The sequence below is a fragment of the Apodemus sylvaticus genome, chromosome 5 (genome assembly GCF_947179515.1).
Source record: "Apodemus sylvaticus chromosome 5, mApoSyl1.1, whole genome shotgun sequence".
In the NCBI taxonomy this organism is placed as follows: Eukaryota; Metazoa; Chordata; class Mammalia; order Rodentia; family Muridae; genus Apodemus; species Apodemus sylvaticus.
In genome coordinates this window covers 127,749,897-127,767,049 of record NC_067476.1, presented here as the reverse complement: position 1 = coordinate 127,767,049, position 17,153 = coordinate 127,749,897, and the positions used below count along the sequence as shown (strand labels likewise).

The 17,153-nt window shown below is 42.1% G+C and overlaps 1 protein-coding gene across 2 annotated transcripts in view; it reads right to left on the bottom strand.

The window, feature by feature from the left end:
- Dtd1 (D-aminoacyl-tRNA deacylase 1) overlaps positions 1-14,427 on the bottom strand; it is a 173,774-nt gene extending 159,347 nt beyond the window's left edge. Inside the window, exons 1-3 of one of the 2 annotated variants that reach the window (XM_052183805.1) lie at positions 14,285-14,426; positions 10,655-10,734; positions 10,460-10,550 (exon numbers count right to left, since the gene is read on the bottom strand). In XM_052183805.1, coding sequence (XP_052039765.1) covers positions 10,460-10,491 — 32 coding nt within the window. In that variant the 5' untranslated portion in view covers positions 10,492-10,550; positions 10,655-10,734; positions 14,285-14,426. Of the gene's footprint in view, positions 1-10,459; positions 10,551-10,654; positions 10,735-14,284 lie in introns of both variants that reach the window. The other variant, XM_052183804.1, reaches the window with a different exon arrangement.
- Between the last annotated feature and the right edge of the window lie 2,726 nt (positions 14,428-17,153).

The window sequence follows — 17,153 nt, the reverse complement described above, 5'->3', positions numbered from 1 at the left end:
AATAAAATAAACAATTTAAACAGATCTATAAGCAGTGAAATTGAAACAGAAATTTTTAAATCCCATAACTAAAAAATGTCCACATCCAGACAGATTCAGTGGTGAATTTATAAGACCATCAAAGAAGAACTAAGAGCAATGCTTCTCAAATTACTCTGTAAAATAGAAAAGGGAAGAAATACTTCTGTTGTGATTTCAATGAGAAATGTCCCTCTATGAGGGACATATGTCAGAACACTTGGTCTCCAGTTGATAGTGTTATGTAGGGCAGAACCTTGCTGAAGGAGGCAGGGTGTGTCCCTGGGGGAGGCAGGGTTTGGGAGTTTGGAGTCTTTCCACACTCTCTGATCAATCTCTGAGTTCTATGTCAAGCTTCCTTCTCCATTCTCCATGCCTGTTCCACCACTGTGACTGTGAGCCAGAAAACCCTTTCTTCCTCAAGTTACTTTCTGTCATGATGTTTTATCATAGTCACCACCAAACTCCTTCTATGAATCTAGTATTAACCTGATACCAAAATCAAATAAAAATATTATATAAAAACATAAAAGAATCTCACATAAAATAATATTACAGACCAATCTCCCTGGTGAACACAGATTCAAAAATTCTCAACAAAATATTTACAAACAAATTCAAGAATGCATCAAAAAGACTACTCTTTATGATCAAGTTGGCATTCTTTCAGATATGCAGGGATGGTTCAATATATGTAAATCAATAAATGTTATAAATGGTCTCAAGAACAGAAATCACATGGTCATCTTGGTAGATTAAAAAGACTTTTGACTCATCTACCATTCGATAGCAGCCTGGGCATGGAAGTGATGTCCTTGCCCCTCACCACCTGCAGCTGGTGGAAGAGCCCTGGGGTCATGAGAACAGGATAGCTGAAGCCCAGGCTGCAGCACTCCAGAGACCAGAACCTGCACTTGACCTGGGCCCGGAGGGCGTGACTGCAGGACACCTGGCTGTGACCCTTGCTGGCTGCAGCACTGGGTGAGTTAGCTGGGGCAGTGCTACAGAGCTGGCCTTGGGGATGAGAGTGCAGGAGAGCTGACAGACTAACCAGATCCAAACCAGACCCAGGGTTCTGATTTGGCCCAACCTAACATCTACCTCGTCTATAAGCTGTGGAAGTACGTGAAGGGGCAGGTCCTGCAGATCCAAAGCTTCAGGATCTCCATGACACAGGGCAAAAAACAGAATATCCCAGAGGAATCCTGTTGAGGATACAGTATTAATAGGCTGAAGCCAGGAACCTCAAACCAGACCAATGACTTATTGCAATGAGAATTTGCAAATAAAGATGTGTAGGGAAAAGGGTATACCTTGGGACACACTGTGACATACTACAGCTTCCACAAGATGTTTTTGTTTTGTTTTGTTTTGTTCATTTTTGGTCGGTTGGTTGGTTTTTTGGTGGGGAGGTTGCAGGGCAGAGGGCATATACAAAGAGACAGGGAAATGAGTGGGATTGGGGTGCAGGATGTGAAACTCACAAAGAAATCTATAAAAATTACAAAAATTAAAAAACAAAAAGCCAGGTGATGTGGCATACCTTTAATCCCAGAACTTGGGAGGATACAGAGGAATCTCTGAGTTTGAGACCAGCCTGGTCTACAAAGAAAGTCCCAGGATGGCCAGAGCTGCAGAGAAACCCTGTCCCAAACAAAAACAAAAACAAAAACAAAAAACAAAAAAAAAAAAATCCTGAAGAAGCCTCAACATAAAAGCTACAGTCAACATTATATTAAGTGAGGAAAAACTTTCCACTGAAACCATGAAGTCAACAAAGGTGCTGACCATCTCTGTCTCCACCCCTATTCCACTCCAGTACTGGAAGGCTTGTCTAGAGAAGACAAGAGAAGGAAATAAAAGGTTTACAAGTAGGAAAGAACAATGTTATAGAATCCACTTGCAGATGATATGATTCTGTACATAACAGACCTTAAATATTTCAGTAGAAAACATTTAGAACTAATACTTTCAACAAAGTGACAAGATACAAAATTAGCATATGAAAATCAGTGGCCTTGCTATACAAGCATAGTGAAAAAGAAATCAGCAAAATAATCTCATTCATAATAGCCTTAAAGATAGATAGACAGATAGATAGATAGACAGACAGACAGATAGATAGGTCATAGTATCTCTTCTCAACAATAGAACACTGGTTAAGACACTAAACATACAGAACACCTCCGTGATAAAACTTAAAATACTGAAGAAAGAATTTATGAGGATGGCAGAAGATGAAAAGATCTCCTAGGTTCATGGATCAGTAGAAGTGATATTGTAAAAATGGCCATCATATCAAAAACAATCTACAGAGTCAATATAATCTCAAACAAAACTGCAGTGGCATTTTTCACTGAAATAGAAATAAAATATATTAAAATTCATGTGGAAGCAAAGAAAACAAAAAACAAAATTCCAAGATAGTCAAAGCAATCCTAAGCAAAAATGAATGCTGCTAGAAGTACATTCTCCACAGCCACCTTCAGACTATCCAAAATTAAAATACAAATCTACAAACTTGAAACTAGTATTCATATATTAGAGACAACATTCAACATTTGTATTTCTGGGCCTAGGGTATCTCACTTAGTATAGTATTTTCCAGCTCCATCCATTTTCTGCACTTTTTCTTAATGGCTGAATAAAATTCCATCATGTCTGTAGAGGTCAGGAAGCTAGAAATGGCCCATGAGAGGCGGTAGGGAAAAGATCTTAATGGGGCAAGGAATAGAACACATTTGATGTGAAAGAAAAGGATAAAAAGACTACAGGTCAAAGGTTAAGTGAAGTGGGTAGAGAAAAGGAGAATGGGAAGTTGATTAACAAAAACTGAAGATATCTGAAAAAGCCTTATGGAAGCCTATTACTTTATAAGCCAAGTAAAAATATAATTAAGGGGCTGGAGAGATGGCCCAGCAGTTAAGAATATTTCCTGTTCTTCCAGAAAATCTGCGTTCAGTTCCAAGCACCCACATCAGGCAGTTCATAACTGTAACACTTCAAATGTCAACTCTGGATGTCTTGATCCCAAGACACAAATATGAATAACCAGCCAGTATGCCTCTTCCAGAACCCAGCATCCTGCTATAATAGGCTGTGAGGAAAAACAATTCAGCTGAGGCATAAGGCAAGGGCCTCTAAATAGCAATTATGACTATGTTCAGAGACCTTGAGGAGGCTATGAACAAATGCCTTAATGAAGAAAGACTGTGCAGATCTAAAGAAACCGTTGGATGGAATAATGAAAAAAATTCAAGACATAACAGAAATTAAATCACTAAAGAAAACACAAACTGAAATAAACCTTGAAAGGAAAGATTCGGTATGTCAAACAAAAGCCTCAGAGGTAAGCCTCAACAACAGATTAAAAGACATAGAAAAAAAGATTTTCAAGTCTCAAAGACAAGGTAGAAGATATGGATAGTTCAGTCAAAGAAAACGTTAAATCTTAAAATAACCCAGGCAAAAAACATCCAGGAAATCTGAGGCATTAATGTTATAACTATTTATTGAGGAAAGAGAAGAAACACAAGTCAAAATCACAGAAAATATTTTTTTAAATCAAAGAAGAAAATTTCCCCATTTAAAGAGGTGTCTATCCACGTACAAAAAAAATGTACAGAAAACCAAACAGACAGAAACAGAAAAGTAACTCCCTGTCTTAGTCAGGGTTTCTATTCCTACACAAAACATCATGACCAAGAAGCAAGCGGGGGTGGGGGGTGGGGGAGGAGAGGTCATATTCAGCTTACACTTCCACATTGCTGTTCATTAACAAAGGAAGTCAGGACTGAAACTCAAGCAGGTCAGAAAGCAGGAGCTGATGCAGAGGCCATGGAGAGATGTTCCTTACTGGCTTGCTTCCCCTGGCTTACTCAGCTTCCTTTCTTATAGAACCCAAGACTACCAGCCCAGGGATGGAACCACCCACAAGGGGCCCTCCCCCCTTGATCACTAATTGAGAAAATGCCTTTCAGCTGGATCTCATGGAGGCATTTCCTCCTTCTCTGTAATAACTCCAGCTTGTGTCAAGTTGACACACAAAACCAGCCGGTACACTCCCTATGACACATATTAAGCAAAACACCAAATGTACAGAACAAAGAAAGGATATTAAAAACTGCAAGGGGAAAAAGTTACATATAAAGGCAGGTGTATTAGAATAATACCTGACTTTTCAATGGAAACTCTAACAGCCAGAAGGTCCTGGACAGATGTTCAACAAGCTCTAAGAGACCACATATGTCAGCCCAGACTACTATACCCAGAAAAACTATCACTCACAATCAATAAAGCAAGAAAAACACTTCAGGATGAAAACAAATTTAAGCAATTTCTACCCATTGATTTCAGCTCTATAGAAGGCACTAGAACAAAAAGACCTCAGTCTAAAGAGAACTAGAACTACAACCAAGAGGTCACAGAATATAATAATAATAATCCCAGAACAGCAAATCAAAGGAGAGGGACTCCTCACCACCATAGCAAAATAACAGGAACTGATAAGCAATGTTCATTAATACATTGCCCACAGTGAGTCTGGAGAGATGGTTCAGTACTTAAGAGCACTGGCTGCTCAGCCAGAGGTCATGGATTCAATTCCTCAGCACGTAGATGGCAGCTCACACCTGCCTGTAACTCCACTCCCACAGGATCTGATACTATCACACAGGTGTACATACAGATAAAACACCAACTACCATAAAATTTTTTAAAAATGAATTTTTAATTTTTAAAAAACTCTGGCTCTTTCCTCTCTTATCCTCAGGTTCTCTTGTTCTCTCTCGCCCTCTTAGGCTCTTCCCTTTCCCCCTCCATCCCCCCCCTCTCTCCCCATGGTCATGGCTAGCCTCTACTTCTCTCCTCTCTCCTCTCTGCCTTTCTCTGCCTCTACTACCCTCTTAACTCCCTCCCCATGCCTTAAATAAACTATATTCTATGCTAAAAAAAAAAAAAAAATCTAAAAAAAAAAAAACCTTTCAACATCAAGGGTCTCAGTTCCCCCAATAAAAAAGACACAGGCAAACAGACTGAATTAGAAAATAGGATTCATGCTTGCTTTGGTAGCATATATACTAGAAAATAGAATTAATAGAATTCATCTTTCTGATGCAAACAAGAAACACACCTCAACATCAAGAACAGATACAACTTAATCACAAAAGGATAGAAGAAAGTATTTCAAGTAAATAGACCCAAGAAGCAAGCAGGAATACATCTCAAACTAGACTTCAAAACTAATCAGAAGAAATATAGAGAGACACTACGCACTCATTAAAGGAAAAGCCCACCAAGAAAAATACTACAATTCTAAACATGCACCAAACACAAGAACACTCAAGTTCATAAAAGAAACACTACTACAGCTAAACCTACAGTGATAGTGAGATTTCAATAGTCTACTCTTGCCAATAGACAGGTCATCCAGACAAAAAGTGAACACAGAAATGCTGAGCTAAATAATGTCATAAATCAAATGGATTTAGCAGACATCCACACAATATTCCACCCATAATTTCTTCTCAGCAGGAACCTTCTTCTCATGGAACCTTCTCCAAAACTGACAACATATTAAGATACAAAACAAGTCTCAACAAATATAAGAAAAGTCAAGTAACATCCTGATCATCGTGGATTAAGCTGGATATCAACAAAAAGAGAAACAGCAGGAAGTATTCAGATGCTTGGAAACTGAACAACAGACTTCTAAATGAAAATTGGGTCAAGACAGAAATCTTGAAAGAAAGTTAAATCATTTTAGAATTGCATTAAAATGAAAATACAACATACCCAAACCTATGGGACACAATGAAGGTGGTTCATATCATTAAGTGCCTACATAAAAATATCTGGAGAGATCTCATATAAGTAACTTAAAGACACACTTGAAAGCTCTAGAACAAGAAGAAATATCCAGAAACAGTAGACAGGATAAAATAATAAAGCATAGAGCTGAAATCAATGAGATGGAAACAGAGAGAGACAGAGACAGAGAAAAACAGTCAAAGAATCAATGAAACAAAAAGTTGGGTATTCAAGAAACAAAAAGTTGGGTATTCAAGAAAACTGACAAGATTGACAAATACTTAGCCAAACTAATCAAAAGATAAAGGGAAAGATTCAAAAATTAGACATGAAAAGGAAGATATTGCAACAGACCAAGGAGACTCATAAGCACATACTTTAAAAATATGTATTCAGAAAAATGTATTCCACCAAACTAGAAAACCTAAAAGAAATAGATACGTTTCTTATTATATACCACCTATCAAAGTTAAATCAAGATCAGATAAGCAATTTAAACAGACTCATAACCCCTATTGAAACATAAATGAAATCAATGTGGCAGTTCCTTGGGAAGCTGGAAGTAGACTAACGTCAGGATCTAGCCATGCCACTCTCGAGCATATGCCCAAAGGCCTAGACACCCTGCCACCGGGGCAGTCACTCATTGGCACTCATTGTTCAACTCCTGAGTACACCGAAACTGAAATCACTCTTGATGTCCATCAACTGATGAACTGATAACAAAAACATAGTATATATTTACATAATGGGATTTATTCAGTTGTTAATTATGAAATTTTCAGGTATATGGATAGACCTAGAAACAATCATCCTAAGTGGAGAAAACAGACCCAAAGACAAAAATTTTCTTTTTTCTTTTATGTGTGTATGTTAGTGCTTAAGCTTTTGATATGTGTGCTACAATCAGAATATATACACAGAAGTTAGGTACCAAGTAAGGGACCACAGAAAAGGAGGAGAATCTTCCAAAGAAGAAGAAGTAGAATATTGTGTTATAAAAAGATACAATGTGGAAGGATATGGAAGGAAGGGTAAAGGAGGAATGTGAGGAGGGGCAAGTAACATCAAATGATTGCTAGTTTGCTTGGCAGCCCTGGAATTCAATTTGCAGACCAGACTAGCCTTAAAATCACCGAAATCCTCCTGCCTCTGCCTCCCCATCTGGGATTGCAGGTGTGAGCCACCACCACACCCATGCCTAAAGGCCTTTAGAAAAGCCATGTGGGCTGTCAATCACAACCATCCAGTGCCAGGGGACATGATGCCTTTTCTGGCTTCTGTGGGCACCAGGAACACATATGGCACATATGTGTACATTCATACAATCAGACAAAACACATAAAATAAATAAACCTATTAAAGATATTTTTTATTCGGTATATTTTTATTTACATTTAAAATGATTTCCCCTTTTCTGGCTGCCCACTCCCTAAAAGTCCCATAAGTCCTCTTCCCTCCCCCTATTCCCCCATCCACCCCTTCCCACTTCCCTCTTCTGGTATTGCCCTATACTGCTGCAGTGAGCCTTTCCAGAACCAGGGGCCACTCCTCCATTCTTCTTGGACATCATTTGATGTGTGGATTATGTCTTGGGTATTCCAAGTTTCTAGGCTAATATTTTAAAAGTCAAATGGAAAACTACTTCTACTACTGTAGAAGTTTCCTAAAATACATACACATATGAAAGGAATTAATCTGGTGCCACAATAAAATGGGGGAGACCAATGCCCCCAACTAGACCTCTTATGACACCAAGTAACACCTCCAGTTATATGGATATGGTTCATATCATACTGAGTTATTGTCTAAGGGGTCCCAGAGACCCCTCCAAATATTACACCTATTGCCAAGGCTACTGTTTGCTCCGCACAGCCCAAGGCCCTATTGCTGAAGACACCATCTACTTATGTCATTGAACACAGAGAAATCAAGCTGATGCCCTACTGGAAGCTGCAGCCCTCCTAACCAGCATTCATTGTGATAGAAGGTACTGTGCATTCTACTGGAGAAGAAAAGTAATAATATCATGCAGCTACAACCCTGTGACCTACAACAGCAACCAGCCTGCAACATATAGTGGTACAATAGTAACACAAATTTTATGGGAATAACCAATCAACTCAAGGCCCACTCCTTGAGATGGAACCCATATCTGACACTGCTAAAGTGGCCCAGAACCTGAAACCTAGGTAGGCCATGGGCCCTAGGAGAAAACCTACTAACATTGTTCTGTTAAAGGAACAAAGAAATAAAATGAATTACTGACATATTGCTCTATTCATAGACCAGTGCATCATTCAACCAGCACAGAGAATCACCTTCTTGCAGGAGCTGGTAAGTAACACGGAGATACAGGTAGGGGATTTGGTCTGGTGCTGCTTGTATTTAAATGCTAAATAATGGCTCCCAAGATCTGGTGGTGGTAGTGGTGGTGGTGGTGGTTCTTTCTTCTTCCTCCTCTTCCTCTTTCTCCTCCTCCTCTTCCTCTTTCTCCTCCTCTTCCTCCTCCACCACCACTACCACCACCACCACCAGGTAGACCCATCACCTACACCAAGTGATGCTGTGTAAACCTTGCTTCCCATGTTCATTGGTCAGTAAAAGACTAAAGCCTGTGATTGGGTGATAGATAGAGGTAGGTGGGTTTTCCGTTACCTGGCTGTGGGCCATGCATAGAAAGAATGGAAAAGAAGAAAGGACACTAGAGAAGAGAGGAGACTGGAGAAGAGAGGAGACTGGGGAAGAGAGGAGACTGGGGAAGAGGAAAGGAGATGGACAATGAGCATATGGCCAGGAGAAACAGCAAGTGACAAGGGACATACAACTGGGGTATGACTTAGAATAGCTCCAAAGCCTGCCCAGTCTAGGCTTACAGCTTGTGAGTAAAATACCTGGATTGTGCATCTTTTGTATGGGCTACTTAGAAACCATAATTCCTTTTACAGACCCACACCTGGACAAAGTACACAGAGTGAGGACTGCGTCTTTATCAAACCCTTCCCCTCAAAGCTACGAAGAGCAGGCAGAAAGATTTTTAGAGTTAGCTCCAAGAAACAGTGTCTTTCTTGTAGACACGGCAGGACTGATGCACATATGAACTGAGTGGGGCCTTCTTGGGGTCAAACAACAAAGTCCCAGTGTGGAGAAGGGAAAGTGATCGGGCAGTTCCCATCCCTAATCAAGAGGCTATTCACAATTGTTGTCTGCTGGGAAAGGAAAAGTCTCATCTTCTCTAGTAGAGTGTCATTGGGTATGTCAACTACAGTCCAGGAAGTAGTTGGCAACACAAGATATACACACAAAACATGTGTGTGTGTGTGTGCGCACGCGCGCATGGAGGTTTTCGTAACACTTACAGGTGACAAAGGGCAGCTGCTCTGGCAAGGAGTGGGCCAGGTAATGGTTGTAAGTCCAATTTAAGAGCCACCTGTATGAAAGCTCAAATTCCCAATTCTAAGAGTCACCCTTTGATGCTGAAGGCAGAGACAATGCCATCCGGTGACTAATTACATGGGTGTCCTGGGTTAAGGGTGCTGTTCATTACCTCTGCTTCAAGAGCAAGGTTTGTCTTATGTTGCATTCTCTCTCTTAACCACCAACAGTGGATCCCAGTACAACTGTCAGTCAATCTGCTCATCACTGCGACCAAATGCCTAACAGAACAAACCTGCAAGGAGGAAAGGTTTCTGACGGCTCAGCGTTTCAGGCGTTTCAGTCTTCTACATCAGGGAGAGCATGGCAGAGCAGGCAGCTCCTAACACAGCTAGCACATTCTCTTATTCCATCTGCTCCCCAGCCTGTGGGACACTGCTGTCTACACTCACTAAGAGGCCTTTCCCTTACTTACTCCTCTCTGGAAAAGACCCTTGAATGCCTACCTTACTAATCTCCTATGAACATCACAACCCAAATAAACAGATGATCAAGATTAGTCATCACAGCATTAAAAAGATTCAGACCCAGAACCAAGTATTACCCACTTTCCCACTCTACTCTATTTGAGCTCCTAAGGGACTCACTCCATCAATACCAACATCCCTAAAGTGGTATCAAACTGCCTTGATTAGTCATCAACAGCTTAGGAAGAATTAGGTTCTGGGCCTGACTTTAAATGTAATAACTATACTGAGGCTCTGGGCATCAAGGGACAGCATCTGAACTGAATATAGCAAGTACTAGGGGAGAAGCAGGGGCAGATGGAGATTCACTCCGCTGAGACAGCCTGGGAAAGAGCAGCAGCCCAGGGTGCCGGCCAGATCCTAATTCAGGGTCAGGTTTTCACTGAGTGAGGATGTCCATGGCCTGGAGCAAGGAAATGAGCCGCTCTTGAGTTCCAGAACCTCACATGACCGATGAACAACTTGGCATTTTGCTCAAACGGTACTTAAATCACAATGCCCCATTTTAAAGAGAAATCAGACAGAAGAAACACTGTTGGCAGAGGTGATGGCACATGGGCATGAGGTAAAGTGCGGTCCTACCTGACTGCTGACAGGGACTGAGGTTGGAACAATGTTTTAAAAGCAGCACAGCCTCAGTTTTTAATACAGCACAAAGTATTACCCAAGCTGCTGGAATGGCCAGCACATAGCCCGGGACTTAGCAATGACTTTAGAAATCCAGATCTTACATGTGCTCCAGTTCCTTCTGTGAGTCTTCCATGGAAATACCCAGCAGGACACAGAGGCCCCGTCCGATGACGCTTATCTGCTCTCCTCCAACTACAAGGAACCAAAACAGAGGAAAGACTCAGCTAGAACCAGGCATCATGAAGCATCCTTTCAGTCACTCTATGACCACCCTTGACATCACACATCCTTCTTACCACTTCTTTGGCTAAAGTCGGTGAGTGTGTGAGTCAACAACTCCCATCCACTCTGGTTTCTCGTCCGGAGCCCACGGGAGCTGTAAGGTGAATAATCACTAAGCAGGGGATTAGCCCCAGATCTTATTTGCAACTTTGGGTCCATTGCCTAGAACTTTCCACACAGTCGCATACACCCATCTGAATACCAGAAAGGTGGTTTCCTCCTCCAGAGACTCCACCTCAGCAAGATAAATGCTCAGAAAGGAGATTCCTGCTTTTCTTGTAAGTCAGCAAATCTAGTAACTCAAAACGGCATAGAATGGAAATGTTTATGGCATAAAAACAAATATGTTTTTCCTGCTTACTTCAAGGGCAAATTCATTACCCATAAACACTATGACTTATGTGGTAAGCGTCACCTCGGAAACTGCTGTCATCTCCCAGCGTATTTCTAAAATGGCATTCTAAGCCAATAGCATCTAAATCTTTTTGAATCATGCAATGTGTCCATAAAAAAAAATTTTTTTAAAAACCTCTAAGAACACCATGTTAATATCTGTGTATGTATTTATAGTCAAATGTACTCCCTATGACTTTTAGCCAATATCTCAAAATTTTGGCACTGTATTTAGACTAACATTCATCATTATGTCGGTGAAATTAAACTCATATTTTAAGTGGCAACCTTGATAATTTTCTCCTTTTGCCCAGTCTCATTATATTACAGTTGTTGTTTTTCTTTTTTTATTTCATTTTGTACTGACCTAATGTTCCAGGAAGGAATAGAAGAATAAACTTTGCCATTGTGTATGTGGGGGGAGAGGGAGTGTTTTGTTTCTGCTGTGCACTAGAATGAACTCTACCATTGTGTGTGTGTGTGTGTGTGTGTATGTGCATGTCACTTCTGCTGTGCACTAATATTTGCAAATATTCCTAACAAGGAAGCACATACTAAGCCCCAGCTTCCTCAGCGTTCAATTGTAATTATATATGGAATCATATGACCAAAGGCAAGGGTCACAAGGGAAAAAAAAAAACTGGCAAAAATAAAAGGTTTCTGAGTACACATGCACCAAAACAGAAACAAAACCAAACACATCATGTGCCCAAGGTGCTCTGGCAGTGCTGCTTCATGATGCCACTTCAATGCAGCCTTGGTTCTGAACACAGACCATGCACACATGCCACAAAACCCCAAGCATAGGGATGAGGTTAGCCAACTAGGACTCCACTTGGTTTGGACTTTGCACTCTTCTCTGAGCAGTGTACCTAGGAACCTCTTAGCAGCCTAGAACCCAACCTGCATAGACTGCCTGTACTCCTGGGGTCTCACTTACATGATTTGCCACTACATTAGTTAGGGGGTCATTATTTACATTGTTACAGTTGACTGAATTTTTATGTTGATCCATCTACTCACGTGACATGGATGTGTGCATATGCTTGTGCCACGGCATGCACGTGGAGGTCAGAGGACAACTTGTAGGAGCTGGTTCTCTCTTCAGGTCCTCCGGTTTGGTGGCAAATGCTTTAAACTGGCTAAGCACCCTTTGTAATTGCTTCAATCAATGAAAATAAGTTGTTCCCCTTGGCAGCTTCTTGAGAATGTCCCATTACTACTCAAATACGCCCTGGACCACATCTGGAAGCTACAGACAATGGCCCATCACCCTAGACTCCCGACTGTCATTCAGGTCACTCCCTCCCTCTTATCCTGAACTGTCTCATTAGCTTAAACTCAGCTCTGATCAAAAGGCTCCCTAGGGAAATTCCAAGAGTGATAGACACTTTGTGCAAGTGCCAGCCCAGGGCCTCGGGCATGCCAGGCCTTGGTTTGGTAGGACAGGGTTACACTATATAGCTTCAGTCTGTACTTCAACTCACCAGGTAGCCCATGCTGGACTCAAACTAGAGAACTCCGACCTCTGCCCCCAGGGTGCTGGGATGATAAGAATAGCCCCCCAGCCCCCCAGAACAGAGGGCTTAAGGGACCAAAGCTCAAAATTTAATTCTGTTGGTGATGACCACATCAAGTAGACAGATTCTCCCCCAAAAAAGTGAAACCATCTTTCATCAATGAATTTTCCCGGTTTTCATGTGCTCAGTATTTACTGAACTATTACTAGTATCCCATAAACTCCAGTCCTATTCTGCTCTTTATTAATCCAGGATGGCTCCAAAACCAAAGTTTACAAAACAGCTTGCAAATCACTAAGTAGAATTAAATGGTGGACTCTCAAGTCTAAATATGTGGTTTGGCTACTTGGTTGGGGAGGAGTTTTGGGTCTAGATTTAAACTCAAAAACATGTATTTGGTCTAAATTGGCTTGAAGAAAAAGGTATCTTGTATTATTTGAACTGAAACTTTGGTGGGGAGAGTGTCATAGGATCTCTTTGGTTGTCCAATCTGCTTTGAATTCCTGGGTTCCACCATCTCCTTCCCCAGTCTCCAAAATGGCTGTGACTCCATGTACTCCCATGACATCTGATCTAAAAATGGAGTTCTGCCAATATAAACTTAAAATACAGCTGGGCAGTGGTGGTGCACGCCTTTAATCCCAGCACTTGGGAGGCAGAGGCTGGTGGATCTTTGAGTTCAAAGCCAGCCTGGTCTACAGAGTGAGTTCCAGGCCAGGCAAGGCTACACAGAGAAACCATGTCTCAAAAAGCAAAAACAAAAAACAAAAACAAAAACCCTAGATGAGTGATGGCTCGGCAGGTGAAGGCACTTGCTGCCAGGCCTAATTCCTTGAGTTGAATCCCAAGGACCCACACGGTGGTGACACATCTAAATTGTTCTCTGGCCTGGACACCAGTGTCTTGTTACATACAGAAACACACACAACAAATAAATAAATGTATTTATTTTTCTTTAACTTAAAAGACTAAAAGAATGGCACCCGTCGTTCCTATTTTTTTAACACTTTTCAAATAACTACAGTAGCTGGATCCTGAATATTCCAACCAGACTCCCACATTCAACTGCTGGCTAATGGCTGAACGAACATCTTGGTCCATATTAATTAATGGGAAAGAGAAACATGTCATCTTGAATTCTGTGGTTCTGACCGGTGACTGAAGGGTCAGAGACCATCATCCAGGTGCAAGGACTATTCTGCCCCTAGTTAGGATGCCTGCACATAATTTGCTCACAGCTGTCAGAGCTCAAACAATTAGCAATCCCTCCTCTGTCCATTTTAACATGCGCCAAGTTCTATTTTAAAAAGAAAAGATATGCAAAATGGGGTTGTTAAAATGTTACATTTTAGCGCGGTGGAAAAACGACGGGGTCCGCTCTGGAAAATGCTCCCTAGGTGTTGTTTGTGCAACAGTGCATTCAACAACGGGCCCTTGGGGATGCTCACAGGTTCTGGAACCTTGTCTGTAGGGAACACACACATACACACACATTCTCTCTCTCTCACGGATAATGATGATGATTATAATGGTGATGACGACGGAGATGAGGGTTTATGTAGCAACGAAAGAACAGAGCCTGAACCCGTGAGCGGCCAGGCACGTGCCGGGTCTTCTCGGCCACGGCGCTGGCCCGGAGCTGCCCGGCAACTCGGGGCTGCGGGGAACCCTCACACGGAACAGCGGATCGCGGGGGTCAGAGGCTGCTCCTCCCGGGCCCGCCCGACTGACCTGTGACGCTAGCCCGGGTGACGCGCTGCACCACGGCCTTCATGGCGGCGGCTGTAGCGACAGGGACTCGCTGTGTGGTCAGACCTTACGACTCCGCCGGTGGCTCCTCGGCCGGCGCCCTCTACCGGCAACACCGGAAGAGCTCCGCGAGGACCCATTCCACAGAGCTGCGTCCCGCCTACGTCGGCCACACCTATCCACATATTGGCCCCGCCCATGACAATCACGCTCACCTGTCACCCATCCATAACCTAGCTCTCCTGTGGTAGGCACCGCCCTATCCACCCCTTAGCTACTCCGTAAGCACTATAGTCCCAAACTACCAGCCTAGACTCCACTATATCCAGACACATTAATTTCTGCTCCAGTTTCTTTCGCTTTCAGATTTACCCTTAGTCTTTTTCCTGCTTTTCTCCCTCTTTCCCAATCCTCCAGTCACAGATTTTCCAAAATCTTCAATTGCTCTGTAGCCTCAGCAGCAAGCCTGTTAGCAAATACAAAAGGACCTGCTGCTAAAATAGCCATTTAACTACATAACTATTGATTTACCTCAGACACATCATGATAGTAAATAGGTATATATCAGTCTAGAAGTCTAATTCCTTCCTAATACAAATCTAATACTTAGCCCTATCATGGGGTTGTTAGAAAATTTGAATGGGTTGTAGAGATGCTTAGATGGCTACAAAGAACTGTATAGCTATTACTGTAGCAAGTTTTCATTACTAAAAAATAATATCTTCAAAGCCCAGCAGTAGTGCATGTGTTTATAATTAAAACCATAAAGAAAAGGAAGAGGGAGATGGTCCCGGCTACTTGAGGTGAAGCAGGTAAGTGTCTTAAGACCATGAGTTCAAGGCCACCAACGTGGGCAAAGCAATGAGACTTTCCCTTAAAAAGAAATGGGAGTATCAGAAAAAGCTCACCCACTTCAGAATGTCTTTGCTTTGAAAGTCTCTTCCAGGATTAGCAGATCCAGAAAAGTGTTTGACAGAAAGCAATTTGATAGAGCTGTTATTTGTCCAGAATACTCTAAGGAATGGTGGTCGAATGTCTGTGATCCAAGCATCCTGCAGGCTGCAGGAGGAGGATCACTCTGACGTTCAAAGCCAGCATGGGATGCAGTGAGACGCTGTCCCAAAAAACAACAAAAAGGCCTAGAAACGTGTATTGTTGTGGGGTATCCACCAGAGAGGACTACTCAGACAGGAGTTAAGCTTGTAGAAAGTCTTTATTAGCCAGCTGGCAACCACACTGCTTGTTCACGATCCTTGCAGCCCAGACTCTTTCAGAGTGAACATTTAAGAACAAAAAAAAAAAAAAAAACCACCGCATATCCTTGGATCCTTGGTTGACATACTTCAAGCAGTTGGGCTAAAGCAGAATTACAGAAGTCAAAAGGCAGGGTTAGTACATTTATGGACTTTCCCAGAACTGTAGACTTTGATGGACTGGGTCTTCCTTTTCGTTTTGGCAGGTGGTGCTATCTACATGTTGAGATTTACAGCCTGAATGGTACTTGCACCATGGAGTCAGTTAGGTCTGGGAGCCTCTTACATAATGCTTAAATATTAAATAGTGAGTGCAAAATTGCATGAATTAAATTGTAAGATACTAGCAGCAGCAGCAGCAGTAAAATCATGGGTGTCACATGCTTCCTGATACTAAGGACACAGTGGTGATTCCACAACAACAAAACTTAAGCTGGAGCTAAAAATGTAGCTCAGTGGACACAGCACTTACCGAGCATGTATGAAGCTCTAGGGCTGCTCCTCATTATCATATAAACTAGGGAAGGCCACCCCTGCCTGGACTCTCAGCACTCAAGAGGTAGAGAGGCGAGAGGGTCAGTTCAAGGGTAGAACTACACAACTGAAATGCAGGCTGAACTGCGTGAGACTCTGCACCTAATTGTTCTAAAAAAAAAAAAATCTAAATCAGGAATATTCTACCAAATAGTCAATTTTTCACATCTAGGGGGAAAAAAGTCTTGCTCAATGGCTAAAGGCACTCACTGCCTTTAATGACCTGAATTTGATGGCCAGGCCCCTCCCTGACATCACTAGATGTCCTCTGAGCTCCACATGCACCCTATGTCACATGCAAATGCATGTTTACAGACGTGCACACAAAATAAATAAAATGGGAGAAGGCTGTATTATGCATGAGCCTTGGGACATCCTAGCCAGGAAAAAAAGAAAAGGAAGAAAGTTATTAGTAGGATGACAGCAACTCCCTTTGAGTTGGTATGAGCCCACTGATCCAGGAAAGCACTCTTTATAATTGTGGTTTCATTACAAATAATCCATATCTGATTAACGACCTTTCTCTGAATACCTGATCTACAGATATTATTAATTTGGTTCTTCCTAATTAAAAAAAATCTAGCTTGCTGTCAGTAGTGTCTACCAGAAAAGGATCCCTTGTGACTGAAATTATAGATGGTTGTGAGCCCACCCCCACTGTGGTTGCTGGGAATTGAACCCAGGTCCTCTAGAAAAGCAGCCAGTGCTCTTAACCACTGAGCCATCTCTCCAGCCACTTATTCCCTTACACTATTCTACTGCCCCATGAGTGATGTCTAGCAGTTTATCCTGGACTTCTGCCTGCTCTGTCCTGCCAGATGCCAAGCTCCCTTAAATCTCGCCCTTCCTTTTTTGGAACTCCCTAAAGATGGGAGCCGTTTTGTAAGGTACCTGCAGTTGGTTTCTGGAGTGCTGAGGACTTAACCAGTGCTTTGTTTACACTGAGAGCATTCTGCCCTCACCTCACCCACCCCTCTCATGTTACCCTTCCTGGCTTAGGCTGATTCTTGCTCATTGAGTTCAATGCCTACCACACTGTTCCAATATAAATATATTCAATTAGT